Source organism: Orbicella franksi, chromosome 1, assembly GCF_964199315.1.
Source record: "Orbicella franksi chromosome 1, jaOrbFran1.1, whole genome shotgun sequence".
Taxonomy (NCBI): domain Eukaryota; kingdom Metazoa; phylum Cnidaria; class Anthozoa; order Scleractinia; family Merulinidae; genus Orbicella; species Orbicella franksi.
Genome location: NC_138145.1, coordinates 42,842,149 through 42,859,648, shown reverse-complemented (window position 1 = coordinate 42,859,648; position 17,500 = coordinate 42,842,149). Strand labels below are relative to the sequence as shown.

Here is a 17,500-nt window from a genome sequence, read left to right as displayed (position 1 = left end):
AACCAAAGGCCTGGTCTCAAAAACGAGTAAATACTGGACAAAAAATAACATTTTTATGAAAAATTTAACGGTGGCGTCAATACCAAGTGAAATGTGGACCTTTGAAGCAATAAAAAATTTTAGGTAAAATTTTGAACTTTTTGCCTTCTTAACTACAGATCTAGAGCAGCTGCTGAAGGATTGCTGAAGGCCATATTTAAAAGAAAGCTATTTTGGAACGTTTTGCAGTGCTAAATGGTGAATTTTACGTGAGGGAACGTTTGCTTTGAAAAAAAAAAATGATTTCGCGTGCGTAACTAGTGCCAGTCCCAAACCGCGCGTTTGAATTTTAAATCGCTAAAACTTGAAGAAAAGAGTAAGAGTTCCGATTTTTCTTATGAATCAGAAATAAGTAAGCCTTCTTGATAATCGTACGTATGGAATTGCTGTTTACACGTAAAACAGGAAAGTTACGGTAGAAAGTCTGTTACTACGGGTTTTTATTACCTCATAAATTTTATGATAATGCTACATTGTAGTTTCATGAAACCCATGCGTAGCATTAAGCACTTGGACGATCTGAATGTATTGACACTGATTTGAATTTTCGGATTTAGATGCCTCTTAATTTTTAGGGTTTTTTATTCTGGTCACGTGACTGGTCAAATATGGCTGTGATTTGAAACTTTTGCAGGACTCTTCGATGGATCAAACCTGTGCAAATTAGGAGGTCTGGTTTTCAACATATGACTGTTAGAAACCTTCTTTAGCAACAGATTCATGACCAATTGGTAGTTAAGAACGACCCCCCCCCCCCCTTAATAGCCTGCCAACGCAGACGTATTTCCGGCAGTCACTTGGTTCCGCCGAAAAATAACGTCTGCGAACCCGAGCAAGAAAACGATTTCTGTGACGTAGGAATTCGAAGCCAATCACAGTTTAGCTCAGATAACCCCAGAACTACTGCGCGAGGTATTCGCTGTGAGGAGCACTCGAGTTTCATTCTATCATGGAATCTGATTGGCCACGGAGAAACAAAAGTCATTACGTAACAGAAATCGTTTCCTGGCTCGGGTTCGCAGACGTTATTTTTCAGCGGAACCAAGTGACAGCCGGAAATACGTCTGCGTTCGCAGGCTACCCCCTTAAGGACATTCGTGGGAAAATGCCCTTCTTCAAACTTCTTCTGCGGACAGATAATGAATTACTTGTTTCACAAATAAAAAAAAGGGGGGTCACGGACTTCGTTTCAGAAATAAAGCTTGTGGAAAACCAAATGATTTTGTAAAACTGGCGTGCGTAAATCAGCAGTGGTCTCCAGGGTTTTTAGCTTAAAATATCAATGATGAATCAACGGAGACAAACTATCCTAATGATATTTCGTATTAGTTAATCCATTGCATTAAAAATCCCAAACGTTTCCAACGTTTTCACAAAACGTAACCCTTCAAGAGGCATTTGACACCGCCGCACAGATAAATGAAGAGCTAAAAAGAATTTGCAAAAAATTAAAACTTCTGATCGATAGACGTCCTTCCTTTTCTCGCTAAACGTAGAAAATCGGTAGAGAAAATAATCCATGAAAAGAAAAACAGGGGTCATCGAATGTCCAAGATCGTTAAATCCGGGCAAAGCTATAACAATAGCCAATTGGCCGTCTGTCCCATCATTGTTCCTTTTATTACTTAGTGCGCGCTCGATGCATGACGTGGCGTGTGAAATTGCGTGCGCAGTAAGGATGCGCAGAAGCAATTAGCGCGAACGTCCTTACTGTTGTTTAGTATATCCATTGGAACAGAACATGCAGAGGTAACAGCTACTGCAGCTGTAAAATTCAGATGAAGAGCCCTCTCTACTTCTCCAAAATAATCCCCTGACATCTCAAACACAGAAAACTTTATAACAACCTTTGACCAGTTGGCTATTTGCATGTACAAAGTGAGGATGGACTGAATTTGGAACCACGAATCACAAATCTTTGTGCAGGGAAATGTCCTGATGCTTTAGGCAATGGACCCCACATTGAGTCCGAAAGCTGAGCGGGGTCATTGTGTTGTGTTCTTGGGCAAAACAGTGAAGACACAAACTCTTACTTTGCCTCTTCACCCAGGTTGATAAATGGATACTGACCCGCAAATGAAATTAGTAGTAGCCTTGTGATGGACCAGTCACTTTATGCTCTGGAAGCCGGAGATAATTCCCTGGCGTGACGGGGCACTAGCCCGGAAGTGTAATCCCTTGTATGACCCATATGGGTATGTGCGGCCCCAAAGGATATGGTTTTGCAGCCGTTTTGGTCACAAATAGGGTATCGATTTTAGCGATTTTGATCATTTTAATAGGGTCTATTTTTTGTTCTCTAGTCTTAAATTGGACATTTTTTTACAAGAAGCTACTTTTTCATCAGTGATGATAACACCGATCGTCAAAAGCCCTTCAAAAGTCTTTAACATCGGCCTAAACTAGGGAACTAAGTATAAGGCAGGTCTAAAACAGGCTATTGATTTAGGGTCAGGTCATAAACAGGGTATTGACAATCACAGATTTTTATCATAATTAGGGTAGGGGCTTTGGGAAGCTGGCCGCTCACTTCCACCCAATTTTTCTCGGAATACTCCCCCCCCCCCCCCACCCCCCTCCTCCCTTAGGGGAGCACTAGGTTTGAATGCAGTCACAGATCCGGCTAGTGCCAGGGACGTAGATCTTGACACGGGACTTAACTAAATTATTTTACAACTCTGACTTCAAACCTAGCTACTGTACTACTTCCCTCCTCTTCCCTGCCTATCTGCCTATACATGGACATATACAGAAACTAATGTAACTACATGTTCAAGAAAAAGCAAAAATCTATCAGCAAGTTGTGAATAACAGATGAATGATTTTTTTTACAGGAAAATACAAAAACAACTCTATGTACACATAGTTATCACCAACAAACAATATTTTGGTTGTTTTTAGTTAAGTTTCTGTCTAGCCCTTGTTGTCTTTATCTTCGGCTTGTCTTTTGTGTACTGATATATAACACTGTAAGAGAAAGATGAAAGCGTCAGTTGAGAGCAGAATGGTAGCCTGTAAAGTGAGAAGTGGCCCAGCACTTAGTCGGGCAGCTACATGTATATAATGCAGAAAAGTCAAGAAATTAAATTTGTTGTCGTAATTGCACCTAAATGTAACATTTTGAGGGACAAGCTCAATCATTTTAAAAACATATCTGCACCAAAGAAGGCATACAATAAGGGAAGCGATGTTTAGAGGAAGAGAGCTTATCCAAGGTGGGGGGCGGGGGGAGTATTTAAAAATCAAAACACTGTAGTGCAAGGGCGAATCCAGGATTTTTAAAGGGGGGTGGATGGTACTTTGGGATTGTAGACTTAATACTGGGCATGCCCCAAAATATTTCAATTTGAGAACTAGAACCTAATCTAAAACTTTTTCACCACACTTTCTAGAAATACCACAAAGTAGAAATTACAATGAGGTGAATGTCCAGTGAGTTTCCCTTCATTTCTGCTAATTTAATATTCCCTCTAAACTATATCCACCTCTGGTAGTGTGATTACATGTAATGGGATGTGATTATGACATTGCCATAAATACCAACTTGATCCCCATCTTAAGGCTTGTTGTTGTTTTTAACCAAATACATAAGCTTGCAATTTTTATGACAATGTCATATCAAAAAGACTAAGACTGTTAATATAGCTAACCATTGTTTCCTCTCAAGAAAGCATCTCCATATTTGTTTTTGAGCTGAAGGAGAGAAAAGACGGGTATGTTAACACTGAATAATAAAATGATAAAACAGAAGCCAAGGAAAAGGGAGTTCACTTAAGTTAAAAAGACTACAGGGTTCAAGATATCAGTAATCAAGATGGAAAATTTAGTTAATTCATTGTGCTAAAATGCTCATATTTAATAAATGCAAAAAATAAAAAAATAAATAAATAAAAAAAAACCACAGTAAGCAAGAAAATTTCATCACGCTTGGCTTCATTACAAAATGTAATTTGTAATAATTGGTATCGACATAAAATTAAAATTATTTATGCCGGCACAGAACAGAGAACTGCAAGCCTCATAACCTTGAGTATGTCCGGTTGTATTGTGAGGGCAAAACATGACAATTGTACTCCTGGTGATTGATTCACTGAAAGTATCACCGACAGTGATTTTTCTGAAATCCTGCATTTCAGAAAATCATGTACTGCTAATTAACAAATAAAGAAGCCTAAGCCGTGTATTACACTGTGATAAAACATGACGGGCATTTGAGAACACAAGGGAAATGTAGAAAACATGAGCTACAAGTGTGTTTTCTACAAATAATTCTCAAGTGTTCTCAAATGCCCAGAGTGTTTTATCACAATGTAATACATGGCTTAGGCTTCTTGATTTGCTTTATGATATAGAGGTCATGTGGCAAAAAGCAATAAAACACGTTTTTTCTCCATGTTTGTTTAAATTATACTCTTGACTAATAAAACATGGGGTTTTGACCAATCAGAGTGCATGCAGGGTCCTATCTACATTATAAATTATGATAAAGAACTTTGCACTGTGAGTGTACAGTAACATACATTGTAGACTTTTCTGGAAACCTTGGACAGGTCTGTGAAACATTATGGGATAAGAATCTGGCCCAATCATTAACACTCTTTTTACATACATATGAAAACAAAAATATCTGTAACAAAACTGACAATAAATAGGCAAAAAAAATAACAATTCTGGAAAAATACAAAGGTCTAGCAAACTTTCAGAATCTTAAGGATTAATGGATAAAACTGAGGAAACAGAAATGTTTTATGTACAAATGTGTAGTTGAATAAGTCAATAAAATATGCTTTCTCTGCTCTAGTACACAATTATCTTCTAATTTTTGTGCTCTTGCTGCCTTTGACACTCAACTGAAGGAAATTTTTTCCAGTTTGTACTACATTCTTTAGGAAAATCTTGCTGAGATTCTGTATTAAAAATATTCAATACAACAAATGAAATGACCAAATTCTAGGTTTATCGTCTGTACATTCTTGTGTTTTGTAAATGACACTGAATAGCATTTTAATTTTTTTTCGAAAATGACATTGTTGTTGGCCTTGAATTTGTTGCTGACAAAACATCCTATATCTACACTCACTGTTGCCTTGATGTGCCACCAAATTCTCAGAACTGGTGTGAGGTGCATAAATAGAGAAATATTGCTCTCAGTGGGAGGTGCCGTGGCCTTGTGGTTAGGGCACTCATCTCCGGATCAATCAGTCCGGGTTTGAGCCCTGGCCGGGGACATTGTGTTGTGTTCTTGGGCAAGACATGTTCCTCTCACAGTACCTCTCTCTAACCAGGTGCATAAATGGGTACCAACGAACTTAATGCTGGGGGTAACCCTGCGATGGACTAGCATCCCATCCAGGGGGGAGTTGCACTACTCCTAGTCTCTTCATCCTACAGAAACCAGGATAAGCTTTAGCCTGATGGGCCACTTGCTTCACATACAGACTTTTTTTAAAACAGGTTTATGGACCAGGTGTTGTCCAAAAATTACAAAAAAAAGTAACGAAAAAATGATAATCTCCAAAACAGACCAAATTAGCTAGTTCAATAAAGTAACTTATTATTAATAATAAATGGCCATTTCTTAATCTGCCCATAAATTGGTAAATCCCTGCAATCCATTCTAGCTTAATGGAATACAAAAGGTAAGCATTTATTTATGTTTTTCATGTTACTCTTGTGACCATTTAACTGAAGTTGTTCTCCAAACATGAAGGTAAAAAGATTTCTATATAACAAGAAACTGTATTTTTGAGCAATCAACTGAAAAAGTAATTTGGTAAAATCAGTGTTTGAGCAGTGACCGATTCTTAGCGGTCCATACTGCAAAATTCGGACCACTAAGGGAACTTTTTATCACAGTCAGTTCAGCAATGTAATAAATGACTGTATAACATGCTGTTTAAACCAATGAGAGCACTTGACATGTGTTGTTCGCACTGCTATGGAATTAACAGATGAAAAAGGCATGGTCGTTACTTGTTTTGTTATAAAGCACAGAAGCAAGTAACAAAAGCACAAAAGAAGTGTAAGGTGAAACACGAACCAAAGAAGAGTGTCATTTGTAATGATTCACAGGTCACATGCTTTATACACAGGGAGTCCTTTTTGACCATATTACAGTTAAATTTACCATACAATTGTAGCACATATTGATTCCTTGTTGACTGAAATCAATGTACATGATCACACTGTATACAGGCGATCATGTTACTAGTCTGTTGAAATCCTATCCACAAGACAAAAGCTGCATACAGTAATGGCTATCACTCGTGGCGACTAACAGTACAGAAAGAGACAAGGGATGACACTGATTTCAGTCAAATTTTGGATAGCCCAACATTCACTAAAATTTAAATTAAAATGCCTCATTTCCAGCAAGTGTTGTGGAAATAATGTTATCTCCACAGTCTTAAAAACAAATTTACCAGAAAGCTTTTGATATCCGGTTTTCAGGCAACAAATTTTTAGTGTAGTTGTTGGCTTTATTCATACAAAGTGGGCCGGAGGATGCTGGTGGCAGAAATACATCATCAGTGGTAAGGTCATACTTTATACATAGGATTGGAAGTGATTTTTGTAAGTAATTTATGCAAAAATCATTCCTGAAAACACACAATCATGTCTGTCTTTTGTGATAAAAGAGACTCTGCTCACAGAATGGACAACTGCACAGTCATGATTGGTTTATGCTCTTAGCAAGTGGTACAGATCACAGGACATGAGTATTCTACGGTCCACATCCAACAAGTCACATGATGGTCACTTTTATCCGAGCACGTCTCTTTTTTTACTCTCACCATTTCATGTCTCATATAGAAAGCTTCACTTACTGGAATCATTGCTCTTTGGGCGATGACCATTTTCAACAGACGAGTAACACAGTGTGCATGTATACAAATCAACAAATCAATTTGTGCTACAATTCTACGGTGAATAACTGGAAATATGGTCAAATAAGACTCCTCTCCTCCTTGTGATTTGTACGTGTATAGTACATACTCCAAAAAAGCATGCTGTTAAGCCTGCCAATCAGAGTGCTTGTTATATTTGCACTTTGTTTTAAACAAAATGATTCAGTAAAAGTCAACTAACCTGGCCATTGGCATATTCTTCTGTTTGTTCTAAAGCAATATTCATGTAACCATCTAGGCAGGCAAGAACTCCTGAGAAAGGAAGGTCAACAGTGAGGACTTCCAATTATGTACCAGTCATTTGAACCCCTCTCTCTCCCCTCCCCCCCCCCCCCCCTGCCTCCACCATTCGTGGATACCCAGGGCAAACTGGGGGTTTTCACCTTGTTTTCACTTGATTTAGGTTCCCTGGTAGTCAGGAAATGCACCTTTTTTCACCAGTTTGCTATACAATGCGGGGGCTGAGTGGGGGTTTGGCGGGGATTTCACTTGTGGTTAGCGACCTCTTAGAAGAGTGGGTTCAAGTATCATGTTTGCAGAAAACATCGAGGCTGAACAAATGATGACGACTGTCTGATTTTAATCGCTTCAATTATCATGCTTTTCGAAACCATTGAGAGGGTGGGGGAGTTCACTCTGAATTTTTTCCCCGCAAGACAGGGCTTTTCGCTGCATTTCACTGACAGTAAATGTGAATGCCCCAGGTATCCTCCAAAAAAAGCGGGTGGGGTCGGGGGGGGGGGGGCGTCAAATGACTGGTGCATTTTTCAGTCTTCAAATGTGATGAAGACTGGAAATTACTGCATTACTTAACGCATACCTCACTTCTAAATTTGTAACCCGAAATGAATCAAATTATGCTCTGAGGGACTTGGTTAACAAACTTACTCCCTTTCCAAGAACTAACTACAGGAAAAATAGTTTTAGTTACAGTGGCACAACCCATTGGAACAGCTTACCCTGTAAACATCAAAGAGTTTCACTCATTAAATCAATTCTAAAAACGCTTTCTCTATTATAATTTTTAAACACACAGCATTCATGGAAATCAGGTTTATGAGTAGAATATTGTTGTAAGTTAACAGAATATTAGGATTAGAATTTTAGGTTTAGGATGCACGGCCTTTCTTTTTCAGACTTCTAACAACGCTTTCCTATTGTTTAAGCTTACGTTTGCAGCTGATAACAAATAGAATGCATGAACAGTCAAACGAAAACAGCAACTTATGAATGGATCAATTCTCAGCTGGTTTGCATGCACAGGCCAAAAAAAGCTGTTTACCTCGATAATCAACGCCGTTGTTAAGTTTCACCACCACAGGGCGGCCTATAATTTGCTTCAGAAAGTCACTTGGAGTTTGTTTTTGGCTCATCTTTGAGTTTGTTTCGGATGAACCAAGATTCCTTCAAGATGGCGTCTGCGAACTCGACCCAGTACTTTCGTCCGAGAATTACCAGAACATGTCAAGGACTTGCATATTGTAGGACGTAGGAACTTAGCGGACGTTGACATCGAAGTAAGTGATCGCGTAGAAATATAGTGGGAAACTAACCCTGAACTAAGAACTTAAGGGCAGATCTAAGGGGAGGGTGCAAGGGTGCGCACCCCCGCTCCCCTGAGATGACCTGCTGCTTTCTAATACAACTGGTATTGTGCCAAAAAAAAATTTACAATCTGTTTACTTGACCAGTCAGTTCCCCCATTCCTTAGTGGTGTAGCCCCTCCTAAGAAAAATCTAGGATCCGTCCCTGGAACTTTTTCACCATCATTGCGAACTTGGAAACATAAGTTGATCGTTTTAGTTCTAACACTTAGTTTGTTTACTGCAGTTTGTTTACTTACGCAGAGGCAAAAATAGCTTGGGAAAAAAAAAAAACAACCTTCAAAAAGCATAAAAATTGCGAATGAAAAATGTGAACTTTGCACAAAAGAGAAAGATGTCTTGGCATTACAGGGTGTAAACTGTACGTGGAATGTATTTTCTGTGTCAAAATAAAATTCGTTTCCTAAGAAAAAAATAATGAAAAAGCTCCAGAATACTGTAAAGGTTTGTTTTCCAAGACGAGACCGGAAAATCTCCAGAACCAGTTATAACAGATGTTACTTGCGTGACAAAATATGGTGACATATAGCGTTGGGAAATTCCCCAGCGACACTTTCGACGTTTCACTTTCCAAAGAGAATTTCGTCACAGTATGAAGTACAATTTTATTTGTTCGGTGAATATGCATCTTGAAAACAAGTTAAACTTTAATTCTATCGTGTAATATTTATTAAGTACCTTCACATTTAGATATCTGTAGTCTAAAGGTTTGTTTTCTTAGTCGAGGCTGGAAAACCGGCGAAGCAGTTGTGGCAGATGCTGTTTGCGTGACAAAATATGACAGTATTGGGAAAGTCCCTTGCCGAGTGTTTCGTGGATTCACTTTACAAAGTGAAATTCGCCATGGTGTAAAGTACAATTCCTTTTGTCTAGTATACTTATCTTGAAAGTTTAAAAACACATTGTCTGATATCTTTGTTATCCACAACAATAAGCAGGGGCACCCAACTACAGTCGTTTCGGTAAATTATCTGTTCGGAAGGCCTTTAATCCTCTCTGATTTTCTTAAGAGAATTGTCACCTCGAACTTTCGTGATATGAGATATTTAATGTCTGTTGTTTTCGGATTGTTAAAAATATCGTTTTGGGTACCGAAAAAAGGTCAGCTATCATTTTCGCAAAGGCGATAAGACCTAAGGTTTTCGGGGAATGGACAAAAAAGCCCTAATAGATTCGAGAATACTCAAGTTCCCATAGAATAACCGAACAGATAATTTTTTTTTAGCGCAACCTAAAATTAACCTACAGAGCTTTAAAAGTACTCCAGCTAGCCTAAAACAGCGTTTAAAAGCGTTCGAGAGAAAACGGTAGTAAGGTGCCCCTGAATATGGAAATTGGTTAAAATATAATTGATCAAATTCTACCGAAACCTTTACAACTGTAAAGTACCGAAGCTTTAATGAAAACAACAAATACAACACTACATCGAGCACACGGCGGACCTAATCCAAGGGCGCCTAGATCTGACGTAACAGAACGTAAACGAGGCCACTGACGTACCCAGACTCTTATAAGGCGGGAGTAAAAAATACACCACAACAACTCTACACTGATGATGTAAAAAGAAGTTCATAGGGAAGAGGTCTGTCTTCATATGTTGCATATAATTTGTTTTGTTCATTGTTATAAGACTCATTGTGATAAGTCTCTTTTCAACACCGGTCTTGGCCTAAATGCAAGCGAGTTGCCTCCGAGAAATTAATATCTTAATTTGGTAAATTTTTAAAAGGGGTCTTGAAACACTAGGCAAAGCCAAGAAAACCTCTTAGACAACATTTAGACTTGCTCAAAGTCGGTCTTGGATGAAGATGAAGCATTATAACAAAGTTTTCACATGTTAGTCTGGTTAATTTTGAAAACACACAGGGTCACCCAGGAAAGAAAAGAAAGGAACTAATTTGTTTCAGTAATAAAGGTTGCTCTAATGTTAGAGATGCTGAGGAACTGGAGAGAACCAGCAATGTCAGCACTTCTTATTTATCACGGATTATCAAGGCCGGGAATTCATGTCACATTGACAAAAATCAACATCCACAAAAAAAGAAACAAGAACAATGCATTTCTTTTTCATAAAGGAAAGCATTTTCAGAGAACATGGCAAGTGTAGAAGGTACAATCGTAAGCAAGTGTTTTCAACATTTTGTAAGTGTTCTCAAAGAGGTAGACCAGAGTAAAATGAAAGTAACTTAAATGGTTTTCGCATACCGTGAAATTCTGAGAATAAACCCCGGGTATTAATATCTGATTTTGTTCAAAGGGCTTTAATGGTGGGATTCTTTTTTGGGGGAGGGCTTAACAGCAAAGGGAGGGGACAGGCTTACACTTACAAAGAATTTTGCGTTTAGAAATTAATGTTTCGGTTTATGCTTAAAATGGGCGGTATGCATGGCGTCTGAAAATTGAAGTTGCGTGCAAGATTTTGTGGAAAGATTTTCTAAAAATAATGATATGAAGCCAAGTTCTACCTTAAACAAATGAACATCTCGTTTTGAAGTCGACCTTGAGAGTATTAAAGAACGTAAGATACAACAATGCTCTCCAACAGAAGGTTTGTAATCGGTAAAAGTTCTTTCTTAGAAAAAGTTAAATCTAAATATAATCAGACCATGAGTTGGGTTTATTAATGCCACGGTTTTTTCTTCTGCGATTTGGGGGCTTTTAGGGCCACCATTTGTAAACGACTTCGCTAGTGAAGGCACCATGCCAGATATAAAAAGCCTCCAAATATTTAAATAGCTTTTAAACCTTGGTAATTGTTGTAATTTCTTGTTTTTTGAGTGTTATATTAATCCGCGAAAACTTATCCAGTGAATGTCATGGTTTTGATTCTATTATTACACTAGCTTGCTGTGACACAAAGGCTGACGATATTGCAAAGATAATGACAGTCGATAATATTCGCTTTCCATTGTTACTCGTGTTTTTTTTATATTTTTGATATTATTTTTCCATCTGAGGCTTTGTGCTTTTATCAGATTTTGAACGTGATTCACAGAAAAAAGCGCACCTGAAAACGTGATCACGAAAATTTTAACGGCCACCTTTGGACGATGTCGCTAATTCTAAACCACGTGGAAATAAAAGCTATCATTGTCTATAAGAAAGTGCACACCTTTTGTTTTGTGCTATGTATAGTTGTCGCAAGAAATATGAAAGAGCGCGATGCGGTATAATACAGGTGTAGGTAGAAAAACCAAAGAACAGTATTTTCAATTTCATTATCGGCCGTTCTACCGTTTTTTCATGCAGTCGTTTTCTCCCGCACTGGTACTCTCCCCCACCCATCCAACATTGCCCCACTCCCCTCCCCCTATCCCTCCAACAAAACCATACGCAGGCTAAACAAAGGCACAATAATAATGCTTCGAAACCAAAACATTTTACTGAAACACGCCAGCCTTAGCTGATCTTGGTATTTTTTTTTCTTAATCCGAAGATGAAATGTATTTATGAAAATTCCAACTTTTGTGTAAGCCTGTCTCGTTGTAATTCGAACGTACAAAAATCCAAATAAATTGTTTTACTCTCAGGAGAACCTTTGTAACACTCTGCAATAATCATTGTTCTCGGTTTCCTTCTAGGATATCACAATCTGCTTCCTTGGAATGTCACGTGATAGGAGTCATTCATTTTCTCACAAAAGAGGTCAATCAAACAACATTTCGATATACATATTATTATATATACTCCTTTATTAATTTTAGAAGAAACATACTAATAACGTCGTTATTAAAATTAAACATTTTTAAATGCGCCAAAATAAAGTTTTCAACATTCCCTCTTGAAATGAAGGGCTGAACATATATCCTTTGTTTAACCATGAGGTAAAAATAGCCAACGTGGACCTGTCACTAAATATCAAAAAAATATTACAAAAGTAAAGAGATGACGAAATAAAAAACCAACATACAATGATAGGATGATAAGATTTACATTACAATATTAATTTACTCTGGGCTAGGAAAATGTCATTCATTGATAAAATCAATAACAAACGTGGTTTACATACATGTATAAATCACTTTTCATTTATTAGCTTGGAAACACGTTTTTAAGTCTTATTTACACATGTTCTTTCAATCACCGCGATTTTGTAAAACATTGCCAAGAACAAAAGAGTTTATTAATGGCGAACTAGGAAGAAAATATAAATTTTCTCAATAATTAGGGCAACATGCAACCCCTCAGGGAGGCCTTTAGTTTTCAACCTACTTGGTGTTCTTGCGGTGTTGTTACTTAGACCATTGTATCATCTAGTATTTTTTTCTCTTTCTAATTTAGTAATTTTGTGGCAGTAACGAAATTTAAAATCTTCTGAAACCGCCTTCTCACTCCTTGCCACCGTAGATTTCTAAAAATACTCTCGCCATCATTTTGCATAGCTGTTTTTTTCTTAATAACACTATTCCAAATGCTTTCATCTTATTTTTGACGTATATTCGCCCAAAATATTGCTCGTGACAATTGCAAATTTCGCTTTTGACTTCAGTCCCATCGTCTAGACCATATTATTTTAATTTTATCCTTGCTTTTTTCTAAAGAGAGATGAAAATTTGTTCAGCTTGATTTGAAACTGGCCGAGACTGGGCTAAACATGTTTGCCTAGTCAGTACAACAGTCCGGCGCTAAAAATTCATTACCAACGCCTTCAATTTATTAAGAGGCATGGAAAGTTGAGTTTTCTACTCCCGACAAAAATTAATAAGCTATATAAAATATGCTATAAAGGTGGGTTTTTTAAAGCTTCATTGTCCTTGGGGAAAGTGAAACACATTGTTGTTCATTCTTCTTGTAGAAAACGAAAAGAAATCCACCTAGAAAATGTCATTTTCGAACTTCTCATATGAACGGCTGACGTTGACATTCACGGATTTCCGGTCTTTTCAGTTTCCAAAGAGAACAGAATAAAATGAACTTGACTGAGTGTAATTTACTCCATGCAAGGAATACGAGTTTTTGAATCAGCTTCAGTATTTCGTTTCTACGTTGGCGTGGTAAGTACAGCTGACATTGTATTTTCTTCATCTGTATTTAAAAGGTCTGGATGAAAGTGCTGGAATTTCAGTTATTAGTCACGTTTTCGGTGAATTTTTTTTTCAGCCCATTTCTCAACGATCAGTGAATTTGGTAGGTCACAAATCTGAGCTATCAATTTAAAATCGCGTCATTTCTTAGCTGACAGTTCAAATTTTAATCACTCCTTTGCTATAATTTAAACCTCTTCCAGGCCTTCTATTTACCATTTAACTCAAATAGAACTAATATAAATCTAGTTATATTTTAGTTGCAAAGTTCAAGAAGAATTTCAATATATTGTTTCCATTTAATAGTTAAATTTAATTCAGTGATAAACAAGTGCTTCCAGATTTTACTGCCTGGTCCTTTTTTTTGCGCCTCAAAAACTTGTAGCAGTTTAATAGCTCTACATCCAGATTACAAATTACACAGGTTTTCCTCGCAATCAAACTAAATGGATTTTGCTTTATTCAGAATTTTATTTGCCGTTCATTTCATAATAATGCAATAATTGTTTTAGCCAGTGAGTTTCCAATTATATTTGTCGCTGGCCTCAGAATTGTTTTGTTGCTCAATATTTTTGCAATTGTCGCTTAGAACAGATCGATTTATTTTTTGCGCTGAGTTCAAAATAGTTTTGTCGCCGGACAAAAAATTTAACCCTGTTGCTTTTCGTTGGGAGTTGTTTAATTTTCGCTCAATATTCAGAGTTATTTCTGTCGCTCGCTTCAGACTTATATTTGCAGCTAGATTCAGATTACTCATCGAAAGAGTTTTCGCCAGGTTTAAGAAACTCTTTCACGTCACTTCTATGTCGCTCGGTTCGGTATTATTTTAACTTCTGGCAAATCAGAAAGGCAAGCAGCGGGTAATATGTCTGTTATCATGGCTAATATTTGCGTAAACATGTCTGCCCTAAGGACGATCTTTTCATTTAATCAACTATTTGAACTATTTCAACTCGTGTAGTGATTTTGTAGGTGACTCCGCTTCAAATCGACGTACTACAATGAATCATGAATCATCGCTTATATTAGTCGAAATGTAACGCGATTGCGCTAAGTATTTGCAGACTTGTAAATCAGTTTTCAGTGATGTTAAGGTCATTTCTCAAATTTGCATTGCGCATCCTTACTGCGCATAATTTTTGGCGTCATTAGCGCGCGCTCGTGCACGCGCATATTGAAAACATGATGGATTTGCCTTGATATTGAGTTCTCTCAGTTGAAAAATGGCTCTAGCTCACCAACGAGCACGGGCACCCCAATTTTTTATATTATTCGTATTTATGACAATATATCCTCGAAATCGATACTTTACGTTTTGTTTTATTCTGATAAGCGATTTTTTTTTTTTTACAAGACTTACAGAAGAGGGCGTCATGAACGACCTTGAAGAAATTATACAAGCAATCTATATTAGCGTCGTTGTTGCCACGTTCCTTTATATGACCGGTCGTGCTGAAAAAGCAATCGAGTTATGCAGAGAAAGCTTGGTTTTACTAAATAATAAAGCACTGGAGAAAGAAGAGCAGTTTGGTAAATGTCTTTGCGAGGCAATCTATAAAGTAATGTTCGCGGCGTACCTTCTTATCCGTGATTACACAAATGTAATAACATACGGCAGGAAGCTTCTCAGCATTGAACGTGAGAGAGGTGAAACAGTCAATGCAGGGAAACTTTGTATAAAGCTGGCAGCAATATATAAGGCTCAAAATAAGTATGTGGAGGCAAAAGAACTTTATGAGAGAGCGATCAGTATCATGAACAAAACAGGAAACAGCAAAGAGGAAGAACACGCTTGTGCAAGGCTAGGAATTATGCTTTACTCTCTTAGTGAATTTGGCAAAGCAAAAGAATATATCGAGAAAGCACTTGCGATCGCAATTGAAATTGGTGACAGAGAAGAAGAAGGATCATGTTATGGAAACCTAGGATCAGTGTTTTTCTCTCTTGCTGACTATGCGAACGCAAAAGAATATCTCGAGAAAGCACTTGCGATCGCAAATCAAATTGGTTACAGAAAGGTAGAAGGATCATGTTATGAAAAGCTAGGAGGTGTGTTTGTGTCTCTTGCTGACTATGCCAACGCAAAAGAATATCTCCAGAAAGCACTTGCGATCGCAATTGAAATTGGTGACAGACATGGAAAAGGATCATGTTATGAAAACCTAGGAAGACTTTTTGTGTCTCTTGCTGACTATGCCAAAGCAAAAGAATATATCGAGAAAGCACTTGCGATCGCAATTGAAATTGGTGACAGAAAAGAAGAAGGATCATGTTATGGAAGCCTAGGAACTGTGTTTATGCGTCTTGCTGACTATGCCAACGCAAAAGAATATTATGAGAAATCACTTTCTATCTTCGTTGAAATTGGTGACAGAGCTGGAGGAGCAAATATTTACGTTCAGTTAGGAAGTCTGTGTACACGTCTCCATGAATATGTCAAGGCTGAAGAGTACCTCGAGAAGGCACTTTCAATAGTTAAGGAGGGAGTTCAAAACTTTCGGATGGAGGTTTTCTGCTATGAAAACATGGCAAAGGCAAAAATACCACAGGACAAGAGACAGGAAGCGTTTCCTTATTTGTTTCAAAGTATTCAAAAATGCGAAGAATGCCGAGGCTTTCTCAAAGACAATGATGATTTCAAGGTACTTTATTCAGATGAGTACAAATCTCCCTACAAAAGACTCAGTACATTGCTTTGTGCCGTTGGGAATCCTAATAAAGCTCTTTATGTTGAAGAGCTCGGAAGGGCTAGGGCCCTATCAGACTTGATGGCAACTCAGTACTCTGTTGAACGGCAAATCTCAGCTGACCCGCAATCATGGACTGGCATTGAAAATGTCGCCAACCTAGAAAGCGACTCTAACTGTCTGTACATTTCATATGATGATCAAAATGTATTATTGTGGATTCTGAAAGCAACTGGAGTCGTTGACTTCCGAGAAAGCAAAGTAGAGAAAAAGACACCGGGCACTAAAAAAGCTAAAAATTTGGATACCTTTTTTAATAACGTGGCTGAAAGCTTCCGCAGCTTTGGTATTTTACCTCCGGAGCTTTGCGAAGATCGATCTTTTAATGGCATTGAAGAAACACCAGATTCCTCTGAGGAAGACAACCTGGCCGTTTTACGACAACAGGGACTTGAAGTTGACCCCAGACCAAATCTAACTTTGTTCTACAAAATGATCATCGCTCCTGTGGCCGACTTACTCAAGGGGTCCGAGATCATCATTGTTCCTGATCGCCACCTGTACCGTGTTCCATTTCCAGCTTTACTTGATGACAGTGGGAAGTACTTATCAGAGACTTTCAGGATTCGCATTGCTCCTTCGTTGACGACTCTCAAATGCATTCAAGACAGTCCTACCGACTATCACAGTCAGACGGGAGCTCTGATAGTGGGTGATCCTGACGTTGGTGAAGTGCTTTGGAAGGGTTGCCGAACAACCATCTCACCATTGCCCTTTGCAAGAAAGGAAGCAGAGATGGTTGGAAGACTGCTGGGTGTTCAGCCTTTGATAGGACAGCAAGCAACTAAGCAGGCGGTTCTTCAAAGAATAAATTCAGTGAGCCTGATACACTTCGCTGCACATGGTAATGCGGAGAAAGGAGAAATAATTCTTGTGCCTGTTAGAACTGGTAGTCGACTTCCACGTGAAACCGACTGCTTATTGAAGGTGAGTGACATTTCGTAAGTTCAGCTACGAGCCAAACTTGTTGTACTAAGCTGTTGTCACAGTGCCCGTGGACAGATTAAAGTCGAAGGAGTTGTTGGAATGGCTCGAGCGTTCTTAGGATCCGGTGCGCGCTCAGTGTTGGTGGCACTGTGGGCTCTAGAAGACAAGGCGACTTTGCAGTTGATGAGTCGTTTCTACGAGCATCTTTTTCGTGGGGTGAGTGCCAGTGAATCCCTTCACCAGGCCATGAA

General features: G+C 38.3%; 1 protein-coding gene and 1 pseudogene across 5 annotated transcripts in view; one reads left to right on the top strand and one right to left on the bottom strand.

Annotated features, from left to right (window-relative positions):
* The window catches only part of LOC145482278 (U6 snRNA-associated Sm-like protein LSm6), a 9,078-nt gene extending 137 nt beyond the window's left edge, over positions 1-8,941 (bottom strand). The window contains exons 1-5 of one of the 4 annotated variants that reach the window (XR_014048744.1): positions 8,230-8,941; positions 7,129-7,199; positions 5,120-5,424; positions 3,690-3,732; positions 2,976-3,006 (exon numbers count right to left, since the gene is read on the bottom strand). Coding sequence is in view for 1 of the 4 variants with exons in the window: in XM_081460943.1 (XP_081317069.1) it covers positions 2,969-3,006; positions 3,690-3,732; positions 7,129-7,199; positions 8,230-8,320 (243 nt within the window). In the remaining 3 variants the exon portion in view is untranslated. Of the gene's footprint in view, positions 3,007-3,689; positions 3,733-3,918; positions 4,947-5,119; positions 5,425-7,128; positions 7,200-8,229 lie in introns of those variants that run through there. The other 3 variants (XM_081460943.1, XR_014048751.1, XR_014048748.1) reach the window with 3 other exon arrangements.
* Positions 8,942-9,001: 60 nt separating this feature from the next.
* LOC145481168 (tetratricopeptide repeat protein 28-like) overlaps positions 9,002-17,500 on the top strand; it is a 9,251-nt pseudogene continuing 752 nt past the window's right edge. Inside the window, exon 1 of the transcript XR_014048592.1 lies at positions 9,002-17,500. This exon is cut by the window's right edge and continues 92 nt beyond it. The product of XR_014048592.1 is annotated as a tetratricopeptide repeat protein 28-like (transcript).